General features: G+C 36.4%; 1 protein-coding gene across 6 annotated transcripts in view; it reads left to right on the top strand.

The window, feature by feature from the left end:
* Positions 1–832: 832 nt before the first annotated feature.
* The window catches only part of RAPGEF2 (Rap guanine nucleotide exchange factor 2), a 127486-nt gene continuing 108908 nt past the window's right edge, over positions 833–19410 (top strand). For all 6 annotated transcript variants that reach the window (XR_004082418.1, XM_031062355.1, XM_031062221.1 and 3 more), the window contains exons 1-3: positions 833–899; positions 4405–4461; positions 18580–18663. Coding sequence is in view for 5 of the 6 variants with exons in the window: in XM_031062355.1 (XP_030918215.1) it covers positions 862–899; positions 4405–4461; positions 18580–18663 (179 nt within the window). In the remaining variant the exon portion in view is untranslated. The remainder of the gene's footprint in view (positions 900–4404; positions 4462–18579; positions 18664–19410) is intronic.

Raw genomic sequence — 19410 nt, 5'->3', positions numbered from 1 at the left:
ATAAGAAAAAGGGTGATGAAACAGCATGAAATCCATGAGCCAAAGTTAAATCATTCTAAGTAGACATTGTTGGCTTCACTGAAAGTTTCTCTTAAATGCTGTAGTTATTTTAAGTATAACTTGAGCAAAGCCTCTAGCCTGGCTTTAGTGTTTTAGGATGTTGCATTAGTTGCATTTTAGGATGTTTTAGTCTTGAATGTTGTTTTCATATCTTTACTAATGTTTTGTCAGCTGGATATTGGCGGTCCACAATGGTTGAATTTAAAACTTCACCATATTATAATTAGGATCATATTTGGTTTTTCTTATTATGTCAATAATTTTCTGTTCATGCCAGCATTTTTTTCTCTTTTTACGTTGTAGATTATCTTCTGTTTCAAGAGGATACAGTTTTATAAATATCTCTGTATAATGGAGTATTTTGTTAGACTCTGTTGTACTTTTTTTCTTTTCCCCTGAACATGAAAAAAACTGATTTCTTATGACCTTGCTTTACAAAGTAAATGAAAGTTTTAGGGATGTTGGCTTTGGAAAGCAGGACTGTGATGGTTGCAAAATAGTTCACTGTGGTTCTGAACTAGGCCTGTTTCCTAGACACAGAGTAATGACAGCAAAAGCAGAAAGTTCTCTGTATTTGATGTGGACATGCTATCATTCTTCCTCATGTGAGGTTCCAGATTATAATCAAAGGTGTTCTTGCAGTTTGCCTTTAATCTCCTGAAGTGTCCCTACTACCCCTGTTAAAAGAGTGTTGGATGCTTTAAAAACCATTTTTTAACAGCTTGTATCAAACTGAGAATACTAAAAATGTTTTTATTATTTTTGTAGGACTTGGAGATTGTGTATTCATACTTACATGGAATGGAAGCATTGTCTAACCTGAGAGAGCATCAGCTAAGGTACGATATTGTGTCATTAAAAACCATATATGTTAATGCACTAACAAGGCAAAGGAACAGTAATTTTGGTAACCATATACTACTCTTGTGTATCGTACTTCAAGCTGCCTATCACTGCATTCTTTTCTTCCCTTCTTTATTTTTCTAATGTTTCCTCCTTGTATGTCTGGACAGTGTATCTCTATTTGTTCCATCCTATTTCTGTCTATTATGGATGCATTTGTTTTCTTTTCAAACTTTTGGACTAGAAATAAATGCTTTACATACAGAGTACAAGCCCATATATTGATGAAATAATTTATGTAATATAGTAGTCATGAGAACAGAGTCTGTTTGTCAGCTTCTGTTCAGTTTGTGCTTGCTTTTGTGTGGAAATTTTAGACTCATTATGTACAACACATGCAAATAATACTTAGTAAAGATATTTGATAAATGTCTTCCACACTTTTAATTAAAATGCTTCATGAAGCAAATTAATTCAAGTCAAAACTTTCCTGAGAGCTTCCTATTTTTTTTCTAAAGACTTGTGTTTGTTTGATTTTTAAGTAATTGTTGCAGTTGTCCTCCCACAAGCATCTTACAGCAGAGGTTTCTAAGGGTATTTGGGAATCAGTGTGAGGCTGGCAGCTACAGAAGGAGGCCAGCACATCTCCTGTATGCCCTGTGGGTAGAGAGGGTGAATTACTGCTGTTTTATATCCTGAGCTTTGCCAACATTTGCCACATCTGAAGATGCTGAAGCAACTTTGAGTTGATTAATGCTAGTTTAGGTTCTAATTTCTGGCCTCTTGATTCGTCATTCTGTGGGAGTCCACATTCCCAAGCCAATATTCTCTGTAATTCAGAGAAAATAAAAGGTGGGGTTTTCTTTCTTCCAAAGTGCTCAAGACACATATTGCAATGTGAATGTTAACTTCTTCAAAGAAGTCTTTGTAATTACTTTTGCTTTGGAAGGAGGTCATGGTTACATGCAGTTGAAGTATTTTGTGTTATGCTGTTATATGCAATACTTTGAGCACGTGAAGTTTTGCATAGCTGGGGTTAAACTGATATTAACTTGTTTACAAAGATCAAAGTGTGCACATATGGTTGTGTGGTATGTTGATGTGTGCTTCTTGGCTTCCTGTGCAGCATGAGGTTCTTGCTGAGGAATGTGTGGAACTCGCTCTCCCAGCATAGCGAATTCCTCAAAGAGAGCTTCTGTTTACAGTACCATACATGGAAAAGCCCGGGCTCCTGGCAGATGTTGGACTGAAAGCTTTTATAGTGTCCTTTAGGATACAGCTCTTCTTGTGGCAGTGGAATGCCACAAAAACCTCTGAGATTCATTAAAACTGAATGTATTCAATGTAGCCCCTAGTAGTGAATAACTTACCATATGGCTTGCTGGTGATCTCATCTGTAATTTATTACATTTATCGAGGAAGTGGATAAAGATCACATTTGAGTGATTGAGCAAAAGCTGGACATCAGTATTGATCAGACCTAATTCAATTTTTCAAAGAGGAAGCAATCTAGTTTGTACAACTTGGTCACTGTAATTTCTAACTGTTCCACTGTAACACAAAAATTGAAACGCTTGGCTACTTTCTCTAAGAGGCATTTTCTCCCCTATTGCTGTCTTAATAATGGGACCAAAATGCTGTAAAACTCAGTGCCAGTAGTGAACTTGTGTGACTTTATCAAGAATGTGCTTCCTTCTATCCCAATTCAGAGGGGAACAAAACTTGCTTGTTAAAGTGATTCTGTTTCCTGTGACTCCTGCTCTTATGTGGCACATTGCCCAGCATCGTTCCAGACCAGTAGGGCACAGACTATCCTTGAGCAGTATTTAAATTTTTAAATCTGACTCCTAGCAATGACTTCTGGTATCCTCTCACCAGTGACTTCATGTCTGTGCTCCCCTTCCCTCTCAAAACAGCATCAGAGAGGGAAGATGAAAACCCAGGAGGTAGAAGCAGACAGTAGCTTTTCAGTGTCTGTAAAAGATTTTGACAAGACCCAATTTTATGGTGGAGAGAAATGTCTGAACAAAGATGTGGTTCAAAGTTTTTTGCTGTGCCAGAATGTAAAAAGATTGAAATTGGTATGCAATACATAATGCTTAATTTCATACAATAGGGACATTTTTTTCAGTGAGAAAAGTTCTCAAAGATGGTCCAAAGTGTAGATCCAAAATACCAGGGTGTGGGAAAGGCTGTGGTAGTAAAACTTGATTCTTATTTTTTTATCTATCTATCTGCAAACAGAATTAATATCTCAATTTTCTATTAATGATTTATGAATAGTCATGATACCACTATAAGCCTGCCACTTCTGAACAGAAGGAGCATTATTTCTTAGTAAGCTGAAATAATAAGTAAAATCCTGTGAGAGATGAATGCTAAGGTGACTTTTGTAGCAGTCTGTTGACTATTGAAATGAATGATCTAGGAAATGGCAATTGATTGTTATGTCAAACCCAGACCAACTCTTACAGGTCTCAAATCACCTTTTTGGAGACTTTTTGCCTGAGTAGCAATTCTTGAGTGCTTTTGCCTGCTTATGATATTATTGCTGGCAGCTGGTCACTGATACACTGAGATTCTGATGATGGATTATGTGAGGAAAGAGAATTTATTTCCAGAATTTAAATATAGTTCCTTATTTGAATGTTCTCATGAGCCTCTTAGGTAAATCTCTGTCTGACTGTCAATAGCCTTGGGGTTTGCAGTCTGCTTCAGAGCTATGGAAAGGCCAGGGGAGGCAGTGGGATTTGTTTTGTCCCCATCCCCCCCAGTAATTCACAGGGCTGTTTCCTCGAGGCAGTAGACAGAAATGGCATTGTGATTTTTCTACATCAAGTTAACATTGCATTTCCTAGTATGTGGTAAGTTCTATTATAGTTGCTCTCTATTATGCCACATTTGTCAGGCAGACAGTGAATACGAAAGCACTTTAATCCTCCCCTCTAGACAGAGGATTTTCCTGCAGGAAATTCTCTCCACTTTGAGCCCTCTGGGATTTTAGCATTAAAATCTCATGGTAATTTTCAAGTTGCTGAATTTTAGCAAAATGAGAAGCATTGATTACCAGGCAACACAGTTTCTTCTTTTACCTATTGGGCCTGACTTGAAAAAGAGAGCAGTTTTTATATTGTATCTCTGATTAGTGTTGCAAATAGTACATTTCCAGCCATTTCTAAAATTCAGAACTGTTTTTATAAGGCTACTTGCTTTTATCACATCACTATGGAAAATTACATCAGTATAATTTTTCCTTATTTTAATAGATTTTTTTATGGACACAGCTACATCTAGTGACTTAAATAAAATCTGATCTTAGATGAACAAATAACTTAAATGCTTAGATTTTACATTTGTTCTCTTGAATTATGAATCAGCTTGGCTTTGAATTGGTTTCTGTAAGTGCTGGAGTTACCTGTGGAAATGCTGAGTAACTTTAGAAAGTGAAGTCTTTGTGACACTGATAGGAATCATAACTGAAATTGATTTCTTCTCTTTCAGACTGATGTGTGAAACTGTTAGATATGAAAGACATGAAGCAAATGAAGTTCTATACTAGTAAGTATTTCTGCTTCCTCTTATATGATGTTGAGAGAATTAATTTATATTCAAGTGAGTTGAGGACTGTTTAATGCCAAAATTCCTTGCCTAGTGTGCACAGTCTGTAAATGTAAATGGTCCACTTCATTTTCATCATCAAACACCAGAGAAATTTGCTGCTGCCGGGGAGAGAGCTAACAGTGGCTCTTGCTTGGTGGTGCATGTTGTATTAAATTTATATAAAATTAATATATGGATGTGGGATTGTCATTTAGTCTTACTTCAGTTTTGTGAAAGTAGTAGTGATCAGCTTTTCGTGCCAGTGGTGCCAAATTGACAAATCTAACATGGTCTATAATTAGCAAGGATGTGCTCTAGTGTCTACTCAGATTTACAGTAGAGAGCTGAGAATTGTAATTGCTTCATTTATGGAACCAATTTATTGAAACAAAATGTTTCTCAGATTCTTATTTGCTGCCCCTAACCCAGACTCTAAATGCATATTTTTCTTAGTTGTCTGGCATTATTTGAACATTTAAGCGTACAAAGAATACACTTCCATGCCTTCTTCTGTATTTGTGGAATTTTTCCTATATGGAGCATCAGGAGGAAGATGAGATTGAGTAAACTCAAATGCTGGACCTTGACCATTCAGCAAAGTTAAATTAAGGTCTAATGAAACCCAGTAATGTTATGTATGGGAAATACATAAGGTCAAAATCTATAGGTGGATAGATAAAATCTATAGGTGGATAGATAATTTTAATTAGACCAATGCAATCTTTATTCATTTTACACTAATTTGCAAGGGACCATTGTGCTGGTGATTTGTCCTTCTCTAGGCAGTTGGTTCATGTCTCCTTTGTAACAGAGTTTTTGTTTAGACCCAGTATTTTGGTCATTCTAAGCACTGACTTAAATTTTAACTGTATGCTGAAAGAATCCATACTGCTAGCTAACCATATACTCAATGCAAGGCAAAATTTATAGGAAGTATGTGCCTGAGAAAATACAATTCACAAACAGGACATTGTGAAATCTGGGTTAACTGGAAGTGCATTTTGCACTTCTTCCTCACTGATTTCCTTTGTCACTCCTTTCATGCGACTTCATCGTCTCTTTGGTTGTTTGCCTGTCATTCCTATTTAGTTGCTTCTTGACATTTTTCCCCATGATTTATTCAAAAGATTTAATGGGCAGTTTGGCAGTTTCTGGATATAGATGCTAATGCAAAATGTGCTTGCTCTAGCATTTCACATCTCTGATGTAATGTTTAATGGGCTAAACCTGAAAGTTAACCATTACTATTTTTTATTTTAAAAAAATCCATATTTTGAAACTAAAATATATGTTCTGTTACTCTGAGCTGTAGGTTTACATTTTTTAATGAATATTTTGAGATCTACTTAGTAAGAAAATCCCATGAAACCTGCAGTCTAATTTCAGTGTTCTATTTTTAGGGTAATGAACTTGGAGGGATCCTTTTTTTTGTTTCACAAATTCAGCCTATGTGTTGAAGATGTACTCTTCTGAAAAACGGAATTTCAGTTTTGCTATGTACATGTTTGGAAAAATTCTTTGAGTACTACAGGAGAGAAGCAAAGTGATAGCCAGGCTAGGATTGATCCACTCAGTTATGAGCTGTAGGAAATCAGCTTGGAACATGCAACCTGGTTACTTTTTAATGAACTTACCAGAGTAAGTTCACTTGATGTTCTTATTTTCATCATGAAGGCTGAGGTATTAAAAGATCATCAGATTTTAACATTTTAGATTGCTTTTTAAATTTCAACTTCTTCCCCCTGCCTCCTGATGGTATATTTGCATTGAAATCTGAAATTGGGTGCTATATCTATTAAAATAGCTGCAACTGTTGGAGCTGTTAATTGACCTGTGTGTTTGACCTCCCTGAGGCAAAACTTAATGTCTCAGGGCAGAAAAGCTAAATCTTTATCCCTAAATGCTAATGGGCAGACTAATGCAGTTGCTCTGTTTATTTGATCAAAAATTTTTCATTGTGAGAACTGTGTGTCTGTCTGCTTTGTCAGTGGTATTTATAAAAAAGTAAATTTCTGTTGTGTGTATGCAATGTTGAAAATAATTATGCGCATTCCTTACAAGCACAGCAGTTATTTTATCCTACATTAAAAAAACAAAAAATAAGTTGTTAATTTTCATAGTAGCTCTATAGATTTTTTTTTCTATGACCAAAGGGATAAAAAGGAGCATGTTGCTTAAAATTGGCTCATCTCATCTGCATTTACTTTACTATCAGCGGGTGTACATGGTAGTGACAAATTCCCAAACCCTACGGCCATCTCACTGTTTAAATGGAAACTGGGTTATTAGAAGTGGCAGTTCAGCTTGAGTTATTCTTCATTTGCCACTCATTCTACTCCTTTCATTTGATGGGAAGTTAATGACAAAAGGGCTTAAAACCTGCAAAGCAAAACTTCAGAACTGAGGCTTTCTTGACATGCATATTTGTTTTGGGTTTTTTTTAACTTGCTACCTTTATTCAAATCTACTTAGAGATCTCATTAAAATATATTTATTTTGGTCAGTTAATATATGTTTTATCAGTAGTCCAAAGAAAAAAAATGTCCTCTTTTCATATGTGCCTGATAGTAATTCTTGATGTCACCAACAGTGAACTTCCAATTAGCATTTTCTTTAGAACAAAGTTCTAGCAGACTTATAGAGGGCGTTTATACCTCTTTACAGTTGAACAAAATTTTTCAGATCAAAATTGAATTTTGTGCTATGATGGCAGAGGATTCTTTGGCAATAAGTGCTTTGGATGTAAGCAAATGAGTATGTGTCTAATAAAACAAGCACCTTTTTTTCCTCCTCATTAGTCATGTGAGGGCTGTGTGTGTTTTTCAGCCATGCTGTTTGATATTTCTGTGTGTATGCATCAGTGGTGTTTGGTTTACTCTTTCTGTAAGGAACTGTTGTATATTTTAAAGCTTCCCTTATTTTCTTCACTTATAATATTGGATTGGTGGGAAATATGTTAAGGTTTGCTGACCTGCAGTCTAAAGTAATTCAGTAATAAAGCCTGATGTTTCTGAATTGCCAGGCTGTTGCACAACACAGTTTTGTGATTACATTGCCTGTAGTTTGAGCAATTTAAACTGGCAGTAACTTAGTTTTTAAAAATGGTTTTTAAAAATTTGAAGGAAACCCCAATCCAGGTTATTGTGAAGTGTATTTTTTTAGAGATCCTTTAATAAATGAAGTCCTGATAGGATATATGCTCCTACCTCCCACATGTCCCTGCTGAGAAGATTTAATTTTTGATTAAAGTTCTTAACCGTAGACTACTTAGTGGAGTACTGGTTGTGATAGTAGTGGTTCTTAAAAAAGGACAAGTGTTTAAAAAGAGTAGTTATCTCTTGAACATCTTGAACTGAATTTTAGTGTTAATGTCTGGCTGGAAAAAGCTCTTGTCTAATGTCAAAATATTTGTGTGCTTTTACGTAATTCAGTTTGTAACCTTTAATAAAATTCAGCATGGAGAAAGACAAGTAGAAGTTGTATATATAAACTTAAACTGGAGATTGGAGGGGAAAAATGTTGCATGTAAAATGCAGTTATTATTACAGAGAATGTTCACAGCTGAAATGAGAAATAGCAAGCTGATTAGTTTCTAAGTTCCTGACTGTGGTAGGCAGGTGTGAGACAAAAAGCTGTACAGTTATGATGTGTCTTGATTTTTTCCTCATTCCCAATTTGTCATGCAGTCTGAAGTGAAAAACATCTACTTGTACTAAGACTGTAGTGCGTGTATGGCGGTGGAATGGGGATGGAAAAGGGAATGAGAAGTGGAGAAGGTTGTAAAAAAGATATGTAATTTCAGCTGATTATTTTTGAAATTTCCATGATTAGAACTAAATTCTCAAGTCTATTAGCAGTAATATCAACATCCAGCCTTAGCCAAGTTTTCTGGTATATCACCATGGCAAATCACAAGACCCAAACACATTGGTGTTGGGCTAGTCATGCAGCCTTCTCCAGGATGGCCCAGCCATCAAATCCTGAAACAAAGGAAGTCTGGAAAGGGAATAAAGGAGCACAGCTTCTTGGTAGCTACTCAAACATTGATTGTTTTCTTAGATGAAAATGTTAGTGTCTTTCATGAGGTAGAGCAGAATGTCTCAAAAATGCTGCAGGGCAGTAGTTCTGTGCAAGGACAGGTGAGAAATAGATCTGTGAGTAGTCTTTTTAAGGGTGGGAATCCAAGAGTCATGCTTTTATGTCCTACAATAAAAGTGTCATTTATTGAATTCGTGCTTCTTTCATGGTAACACATTGCCCTGAAGACCCTCAGGAGGACAGAGGCTCTGCATGTAAACCAACTAAAATATATGCCAAAGTTGCTGTACGTTTCTTCATTGCCTGACTTGTAGTGTGACAAAAATGAGCTGAAACTATCTCCTTTAGCTATTCAAACACACACTCAGAGAATATTCTGAGTTGAAAGGGTCTCACAAGGATTGTCATATCCATCTTTTAAGTGAATGCTTCATACAGGGATCAAAACCACAACCTTGGCATCATCAGCACTCTGCTCTAGCCAATCTCAGGATCTCATAATTTTTAAACAGAACAGCACTGCTGAGACCACCTTACTGAAATTGTGTTAAGAGGGAGTGATTTTATAGATGCCATGTATGTGGTCTATAGCTGTATATGTTTCTATCTTACAGATAACTTAAGAAAACTTAAGTCCTAAACGAGTACAAAAAGGAATTGCTAGAGAATCTCCTAAGTAAAAAGTGATAAGGGGAACTTGCCTCAATTTGTGCTGAGGATGTTTAGATTGGATATCAGAAAAGATTTCTTTGCAGGAATGGTTGTCAAGCATTGGCACAATCTGCCCAGGGAAGTGGTTGAGTTACCACCCCTGGGAGTATTTAAAACACATAGATGTGGTGCTTGGGGACATGGTTTTAATGGTGAACATGGCAGTGGCGGGTTAATGGTTGGGCTTCATGATTGTAAAGGTCTTTTCCAGCCTAAATGATTCTATGATCTCTGGGTCAGTATCAGAATTTTCAGGTAGATCTCTGCAGGCAATACATGTATTCATTCGTGCTTCTTCGATATCCATAGGTTTCTGTGCAAGTTCTGGAGCTGTACATTTAATAATGCAAAGAAGTTCTGCAGCAGGGCTGGCCTCTTTTGTTTTGTCCTGAAAATATTCTTAAAGGTGTATTGTGCCTTCTGATAGTTGGGCAGTTGCCAAAATATCAGTGGGATGCTGCCAGTTCTGCACTGCAGTAAATCAGGAACCTGATTCATATGTTGTGTTGTGGATACATTTTTTGTGGGGAATTTTTTAGGCAACGTCTATCATTAAAATAAACACATTCAAGGACTTGGCAGTTGTCTCTGTATAAACAGACACTGAATCAAGGCTTCTTAATAGTGTCAGTGATCAATGTTACAGTCTGTTGGCTTTGCACAGCCAGTTCCAAATTTGTGTTATTGTTTGACCTGATTTTGAGACTTCCTTGAATGATGACTGAAGTAATGGTTTTTCACCTTCTTTGCTGTAAATGTTTCACTGAAAGCTATCATATTTTTGTTGTAATTCTGAGAACTTTGAGGCACTCAAAGCTTTGGTTTTGGTGACGCATTAGGAAGTTGTAAAATATAAGGACAGATTTGTCTTTCTTCAGAGTGTTTTGGGTGTAAGATCATTTTATTGTGCTGCTTCTGTAATTGTTTTCTGGTGATTTAGGAGACTGTAATTTTTGTTCTGAATTTTTCTTCTGATATGAAGGGCTAATTCACTGTACAAGTTTAATATCAAGACTTCAATGACAATAGGTCAATTAGCTTGTGTGCATGTATTTGTATAATGTATTTATTAATTGCATGTTTAATCTGCTGTCTTAGACTGACAGGCACTAATGACACTCTCTAATAATCTCTGATTTGACCAAAATTCTTGTTTTATTTCACTGATTTTATTTCAGAAGCGAAAAAAATTACAAGTAACTCAAATACTCTAAAGAAAAATATACTTACGATTTTTTTCCATGAATACTGAGGAATTGTTTCCTGTGGTTCATTCTTCTTCATTTCCCATTGTTGCTACCAGGAGTCAAGACACAAGTTTTCATCTTGTGTCCATCTGTAATATATAATCATGGACATAAGTTGAAATATGCACACTGTTTAGTGAAAATCAGAAGTTCAAAATTCTGAGTTATCAGTTTTGTTACTGAATATATTTTAACTCTTTCTTCAATTTATTCTTATTTCTAATCTTCACTCTTCAATGGGTTCATATAAGAAGAAAAGTATTTGAAAATTATGTGTGGCTGATGCATCAAGTACCAATCTCTTTTACCTTCTGTGTTTGGGATATACCTCTAGAGCATCTGAAATGCTCTGGCAGATGTCAGGTAACTGCTTAACTGGCTTAATAAGGAGGATTAGAGGCAGTGGTGACAGTGTTAGTGGGCAGTTTTCTGGTTACTCTGTGTTTGAACACTACAGTGCTAGTGGGCAGGATCTTCAGGCAATGAGATGTCTGCCTGAGAGAACTGTTCAACTTAGACATGTTTGGCATCCCAGGGTATCTCAAGGCTAATGTCTAATTCTGGCAATGATAATTCAGTTAAAACAATAAACTACCTATAGCTCTCAGCATAGAGAGGATAATCAAAATGAGCAAAGAGAAACAGACAGATTAATCTGCTGGAACAAGATCCTATGGAGCATGAGCTTGCAGAGCAATGTTCTTTGGGATTTCTTCTTGTGTAGTGCTTAAATGTCTGAAAGAGCTCCCAGTTCTGACTTGTCAAGTTTCCATTGTTTCTGCTTCTCTCAAGTGGAGACCTGGGAACATGAGCAATGTCTTTGGAATTACTCTGCTTACTTTCTGGAGTTTACTCTGAGTATGATTACATGAAAATGTAGTAGGTGCACCTTGGTTTGTAAGTTATCAAAACAATTACAAGTGTTAAAGATTGTAGGATGATGGTATTATATCTAGTTTAATGTAAGTCTTGAATGAATCCTTTAGTGGTTGGAATTTTAAAGAATTATTGTCTCCATAAATCAAACTAGCTTTTTCACAACCAAGAAATTGTTCTTGCTGAATTCATGACCTTTTTATGGCATAGCTTGAAAATAGCTCTGAATGGAAGGACATTCTGGATGTAATGAGGATGACTTAAGTTAGGGGTCCTGCCAGCATCTGGAGTTGCTGAAAGTCCAGTGGTGGAGGGACAATGACGCCTCTGTTGCTTAGGTCTCAGGATAGACAAAAGTGTAAAAGGAATATTAAGCAGTAATTATATGGAGGTAATTTCCATGCTTGTTTCCACTGAGACCTGCATGCTACTTAGCTTTTTTAATGTGCTGTTTTAAAGGAGTTGGCTGAGAAGCCAATGACCAGAAGGTGGGCAGAAGAGGAAAAACTTTTGTTTAGTGTGTGCTTTCAAGTCCAGGTACTGAATTTTGCATTGAAGTGATCTCTTATTTGACAGAATTAAAGCATGTTTGACAGCAGTCATCACAAAGACCTGCAAATTCTTGCCATTGTGCATACTTGTGATGTTCATTATCTCAGTTGAACCTGACTGTGAAAGCATGTGCTTAATATGATTGGTTATTCAAGAGGTTTTAGTAGTGCTGTGTCTCATTTTGATGGAGAATGAGAATTAAATTGATTGCTGTTTTTAAAATCTAGCTATTTCTAAGGAAGTCTTAAAGAAAAGTGATATTTAGGACCCGTTAGATAGAGAAAGACACTACAGATGGTACAGATATTTGAGATTTAAATCTTGATTGAAATTTATTTAAATCTTTATTGTCGCTTAATATTTTGGAGGGTTTTCAGCACCTTAAGTGATCAGGAAATCTGAAAGCTAAAATTGGAACACCTGTGCTACTGTAGACAGATGCATTACAGAATTGATATTTGTGTTGGACATGTTTTCTTGTGAAGAATTTATTTGATATGCCATTAATATATAATTCAGATATATAGTTACAAATGTGTAGTTGCAAGCATGCAAGTGCTGCTTATATAGAAATAAAATACTTGTAATGAAAAAATAAAGCTTCAGTTTTAAGTAGTGTACATGTAGCTACTTGCTGGTCTGGGAATAAGAAGCTGCCCCTTCTTGGGGCATAAATAGATCATAGCATGAAGAGTTTGATACAAGTACTGGAGACTGTGAAAAAGCCTGCAAACTTCTTGGATTTTGTCAGTCTGGAGATTTATAAGCAGTTCTTGATTTTTGAACTTTGAGTGCCTCTGAGGTCTCAGAGAAAACAGTCATATGCTAGAAAATGTGAAAGCTTCAGTCTGAAAATACTGTCTAAACTCATCAGGGCTGACAAGCCAATGATGTCATAGGCCATTGCATAATGACACAATTGAAGTTTCCAGACAGAACAGTTAGTGTCAGCTGTGAACTTTCTTTGCATACTTCTGTCTTCAGTTTTTTGTGTGATTTTCAAAGCAGAAAGGTGTCCTGTCCGGCTGCAGGTTGTAGTTGTGTTAAAGGACTATGTCAAGGAAGCTGGGTGGGCACACACAATGGGAAGGCATTGTAATCCAATTGATGCCTTTCCGTTTCTAGCTCCCGAATTCCTGTAAGTCAAGTTCTCTGGCGTTCTGGGAAATTATATATAGATTCCCTAGGAAATCCTCTGCTCGAGAAAGTGTTTTAATACAAAAGTCAAGATTTCAAGGAGATTTATTCAAATTTTGTTCAACTAAAGTTCAGGTTATGAATAAAGCCTGCATATTGGTGGCTATTTTGGTATTGGCTTTCAGTTTTGCACCACTATAAGGTTGCTGCTAAAACTGAATATTCTGCAAATTTATCAGTAGGTAGCTCTATCATAGTAGTTACAAAAGAAGAACATTAAATCCTGGTACTGGAGTCTTTTTGTTGTTGTTTCTGCAGAACACAAATCTTATTTTCAGGACAGAATGAATATGTATTGATTTTGTTGTTCTTACTGCCCCTAATGAGTGACTTTGGGGTTGACTTCATTCTGATTCTCTGCAGGATAAATTGCTTGTGTCATCTAACTTTCTTGGCAATAAATCTTGTTTTCTGTAACTAGGGAAAGTGGATATCTTTGCTGCTTTTGGTAGGCTGTACAACTTTTAACAGTCCTACGTTTCATCCAGATAAATACCCAGAACAGGAGCTGAGCTGAAGAAAGTTCCTGAAACAAACAACAACTTTGCCTCAGTCTTAGGTACTTGAAGCAATGTATTCTGTCACTTAAGGCTAACATGTAAAGTCTTGCCTGAAAAGGTCTTTGTGTGCCTGCTTGGAAATGGACGTGTCAATAGTTCCTGATTTAAATGATTTCTACTCCCACTGTGCATATGGCCCTGCAAGAGTGGAGGGAAGGAGCAGAGAGGAATTCAAAACTAGAAAGGAAGTGCTGTTTGCTGGGTTAGGTGAGCTTTGCTTTCATCCAGATGTGAATCATGGAATCATTAAGTTTGGAAAAGACCTCTAAGATCATTGAGTCCAGCTATTAGCCCAGCACTGTGAGGTCTGCCACTAAACCCTCTCCCCAAGCAGATCTACACATTTTAAAAATACTTCTAGGGATGGTGACTCAAGCATTTTCCTGGGCAGCCTGTTCCAGTGTTTGGCCATACTTTCAATATCCAATCTAAACCTCCCCTGGGGCAACTTGAGGCTAACTCCTGTTCCTATTGTTTGTTACTTGGGCCACAGCCTCCCTTCAGGCACTTGTAGAGAGTGATAAATTCTCCCCGAGCCTCTTTTTTTCCAGGCTAAACACTCCCAGCTCTCTCAGCTGTTCCTCGCAGGGCTTTGCTCCAGACCCTTCAGCAGCTCCATTGCTTTGTGGAGCTTTCACTGCACTTCCAGTCTCCTCATGTGTGACAGCTGCTGCTTCGGTGCTTGTGGTGATGCTGCACAGCAGTGGCATCCTTACTAAACCAGTAATAGGAAAGATCTTACCTCAGCAGATGTCTTTCCTTTTTACATCAGCTTGACTGACAGGTGCTATGGACCTTCCCCTTCACCCTCCTAAGCTGAAAAAACCCCCGTGTCTCTTGAAGGATGCCTTTGTGGAAAGGTCATCAGCATCAATCCTGCTTCAGCTAATTCCTGATGAAGTGCTTATGCGAACATAATGCCCTCCTGCAAACCCAGTCAGGGAAGTGTCCTGTCTGCAATAAAGCCTTTTAAGAACAATTTACTGTTGTCTCTTTGGCAGAAGAAATTTCTTTAGGACAAATAAAGTTTCTATATTCTTCTGTGGGCTGCCAGGGGTAGGCACTATTCTAGCAGTGAAAGAAAACTTTACAATTAGCCTTATTCTCTAGAATTCAGTTTTAATGTTGAAAACAAAATGTAAAATGTGAATGCAAAGAAAACCTTTCGAATATGAGTCTTCTCTATTGAGTAAAATGGTATTTGCATGAGTCCTCAGGTGGCCTGAAGAAGTACTTTTGTAGTTCAGCATCTGCTTCTTCAATAGTTTCTTCTGTTTTTCATGACAGGCACAAAAGTCCTGAAGAATGCAAATGCATTGTTGATGAACAAATGTCAAGCATAGTGCAGAAAACATGGAAGCTTGATTGAAAGCCACATGATGTTTGAATAGGATTGTGGAAAGCCCAGAATCCTTAAAATGAAAGAATTGCACGTGTTTCTTGTGACAGTATTGTCTAGCAAAAGCTGGCTGCCAAATGGTTTTGTTGAGGCTTAATTCTAATCAACTGGGAGCATAACAAGTGTTAAAAGTGCAGGAGTTAAATATATTTTCATATGAAAGCAATAGATCAGTGTTTCATTTGCTTTTTTTTTATTTCTGAGAGAAGCGTGTGGGTTCTGGAGAAAGAAATGTGTTTGCTATACATGTGGGATTTTTTCAGATGTTTTGCTCAAGACTATATTAAGACACTGCTAGTTGTAAAAATGAAGAGAATTAATACCCTGTCTGTGTTCTTTGCTCTTGAAGATTTGGAAATATTTATGTTTTGGCTGACAATGAAAATTTTAGAAGAATACAGAGTGTATTTCAGGGAAGATACCTTGAATGCAGACACATTCTATAGTATTATATGCATTCTGTATATCACTGTATTCCACTACTGTGACACAGCAATATTGAAGGTTTTTTTTATTTAGATAATTAAAGTGTTGAGTTCAGTAGATGTGCATGATTCAAATAGCTTAGAGCTTAGAAATTCTCAAATGTAACTGTAAAAATAAAACCAGTTATTAAGTACACATAAAGCAACGGGAAAACAAATTCAATTACATGGGTATTCCTCAAGTTTGACTTATTTTTTAATCAGTTCGTTTAGCTGTCAAATGAGCAGATGCTTAATTTGATTATATACAAAGTGGATAAAGTATGATGTTCATGACAGATAAGTGAGAAGTACCAACAACTTTTGAAGAGACAACTTGCAGAGAAAGAGAATAAACCTGTGAATTGGCAAAAAGAAGAGTTGGACAATTAACTGAGTGAAGAGTCATGCTGTGTGTGATTATATAAGAAGAAATCAAACCATTGCAGTTGAATGCATAATCATTCTAGGTGTTTGTTAAATGTTTCAAAGATAGAGTCAAAGTAGACTTGAGCATTTGCACATTGAATATACTGACTGTGTATATTATGTATACTTACTGGTGCTTGTGAAAGCCAGTAGCTGCTTTTTGAAGTTAAAAAATGTCCAATGAGAAAAGATAACTGGAGCCCCTTGTAAATACGTGGTTTGGGAGAGGATTTTGAAAATTAATCAGGTCTTAAAACGAGGAAAATAAAAGCTTGGATGTTAGTAGATTTGCAAAAGTCAAAATACTTTCTATTGGCTTAATTTTTTTCTGCTTCAATTATTTTATCATTGGAAATGCCTTTCTTGAAGCATGAGAAGATCATCTAGATTACTTTTACTTTAGAATTTTAAAATCTGTGACCCCAGGTTCTGTTCTGTCAGACTACACTTTAATACTTGGTCAAACTGCCAGATGTTAGGGAAAGGAAAAAAACAAACAAACCACCCCCAAGACCACAAAACTTATTATGTGATAATATAATGCGCTGTAATCCACATGGAAAAATTATTATTCACATTCTAGTACAGTTACTTCCCAGGTATTTGGGAAATCAATTTGCCTATATCCATTGCTGAAAATTTCTATTTCAAAAACTTTCAACTGTGGTAATTAGTCCAGATTATTTGTGCATAGAATGACAGGTATTGAAAAATATAATAAAAACCCTAACAGACTTCCAGTTCAGCAGCAGTGCTGTTGTGTGCCTGTCAGCATAGGATTTGTGGGGAAAGAAGGAATGTCTGAAGACGTCTAACTTTACTCAGGTGCATGTTAATGTTCTTAGGAATCATATTTTTGTTGGAAGTGCTGGGGTTTTTTTGTGTTTAACTGGTTCTCTGCACTTATGCACAGTGTTGATTTTTCTAGACCAAAAAGTTTGAAGGTGATACAGACCCATGTGAGAAGCAAGTGAGGTGCATTTCAGAAGAGACAGCTTAGAACACTTCAGCTATGTGAATCAAAATGCTGTTGTTTTAGCAGTGGGACTGTCTTACTGCTTTGTTCTCTATGGTCTATCAGTATAAAGAAGTATTCCCAAAATCTTGATTTTTTTGAAGATGTACTAACTTCTGGTGTGTGTGTGTGACCAGCATCACTTCACTGATCAGAGCACTGGCTGCAAGAAAAAACATACAATCTCCATCTTCTTGTTCAGTTCCTCTGTTCTTGGCCATAGATTGTATTTCCTCAGTTTCCTCTGCTAATTTTCTGTGTTCCTCTCCTTTCTCTCTCATGCTTATATTATACAGTGGAAAATGAAAATGGAACATGTTTTTAGACTGGACAGTATGCTCTCAGCTCTTTTAGACTAGCACATTTGTTTTGAGGACCTCTGTGTATGTACTTCTTAAATTGCAGTTCTTAAAATGAAAAATACACTGCTAACATGTACATTGCCTACTAAGATTTAAGATTAGATTTTAATACTATGCTGTCATCATTGTTAAAAGATGTAGGCTGTTCTTACTTGAAGTAGACCTAGTTGTTGCTAAAGACTTGAGACATATAATTTAAAAAATGAAGGCGCTACAAATTCATTAAGTAATCTGCATCTCTTAGTGTCACTAGGGATGTGGTTTTCCATAAGAATACTCATGCAGTTCATAACAGTGAACTCCATTAGCCTTGAATTCAATTAGTCAGTTTCTCTGGAAGAAGCAGGAGTGGTAGAAACTGAAGTACAGCGGAGAGATTCTCAGCACTGACTGTCAACATGGAATGAGACTTCTACTGCAGCTATTTTCCTGTCCAAACATTATTTGAACTCACTTATCCAAAAAGAGTCTAATATGAAAAGGATTTTGTATTACTCAAGGAGCAACATCTGAATCTACAGTAGAATGAACTGTGCTTGGATGACAAAGTCTTCCTCATCCAGCTCCTCTACAGGTTGAGGAGAGGGGAAGAGAAACTTTTTGCCCCTTCTGTTGGGAATTTATTCTGGTGCCAGAAGAGATGTGAAAGGGGCAGTGCTTAGCAGCAGCAGATAATGGTGACTGGCAAATCTGATGTAGGTTTACCATCTGCAAATGTCTCTAACCTTGTAGAAAGGCATGCTGATGCAGAAAGGAAAATTTCTGTCTTGAAGAAAGGCTTGAGAAGAAGATGACTAGTATTGGAAAAGGATGCCTTTATTATAGAGGGAAAGATGCTACAGCTCTCTTCAGCAAGAACTGAAGAGCTGTCATTCTTCTTCAATGCGTTTGATAGAATACAATACAGTATATTTACTGTAGCTTGGCTTCCTTTAATCACTTACAGTTGTATTTAATTTGAATTGGGCTGTTACCAAATGAATAGATAGATGCTTTTAATAAAGTCAAGTAAATGAAATTGAGCATTCTAATAATGTATATGTTTGCAGGTGTAAATTAGAATAGTTTCATGGAATTATTTTTTAAATAATTGAATTGTGTCTTTCTTCCATAGTTTGGAGCGTTTTTGCCTCTTTGATGTCCTTTGTAGTGCAAATTTGGTACTGCTGTGAGTAATTTAAATCAAGTGTTTTAAACTATGTTGTCTTTTTTTTTTTTCATTCCAGCCCTGATGATATTGGTACCTGTTGGTATATCCTTCTGTCTGGTTCAGTCTTCATTAAAGAATCCATGTTTCTTCCAAGGAGCAGGTATGTCAGCTATGAATGTACTACATTCTGTATTTTAAACATAAATCATGAGATGTAGAGAAATTTTAGAATTAAAAGGCAGTGTTTTATATTTAATGAATCACAGAAGAACAAATCTAAACACACATCTCCTGCCTTTAGTAGCTCTGGTAACTGTTTCATGCCCATAGCTAGAATTGAAAGTCTGTCTTTGTGGACAGTGTATAACTATCCAAAGTGTCATGCAGGTGTTGTTGATTAAAAAAAACAAAACCAAACCTAAAAACCTGAGAAATGGAGTGAAGTGCTGAGTAGTCTCTTCCTGTGAGTAATCATACTTCAAATTATAGGATGCACTCGAATTTGGATGTGGATGTTTTCCTTTACTTAGTGTGCACAAATCTTTGGTGCATGTTTTAGTATATTCTTAGTTCATGTTACTGCGGGTTTTGCTGCTTCTGTATAACATCATGCAAATGGATTTTCAATGAAGAGCAGTTTCTTAGATGGAAAAAAAAAGTTTGAGTGTGAGGTACTCAACATTTATATTGCTCTAGTAAAAAAAAATACTTATTTTGAGCTATGGAAAAAAATGCAAGTGATTGCCAGGATTTTAGACTAAAGTGACTAAGCTTGATCATTTTAATGGAAGCAGAGCAGAATTATTTTAAAATATGCTGGTTATATGCATATTCATTCAGACTACCATAGAAGGCTGCTTTAAAGTGTATGGCATGTAATAAAATTTGTGAAAGGCAGAATGAAAGA

The sequence above is a fragment of the Geospiza fortis genome, unplaced genomic scaffold (genome assembly GCF_000277835.1).
Source record: "Geospiza fortis unplaced genomic scaffold, GeoFor_1.0 scaffold40, whole genome shotgun sequence".
NCBI lineage: Eukaryota > Metazoa > Chordata > Aves > Passeriformes > Thraupidae > Geospiza > Geospiza fortis.
This window is presented reverse-complemented; position numbering and strand designations above follow the sequence as displayed.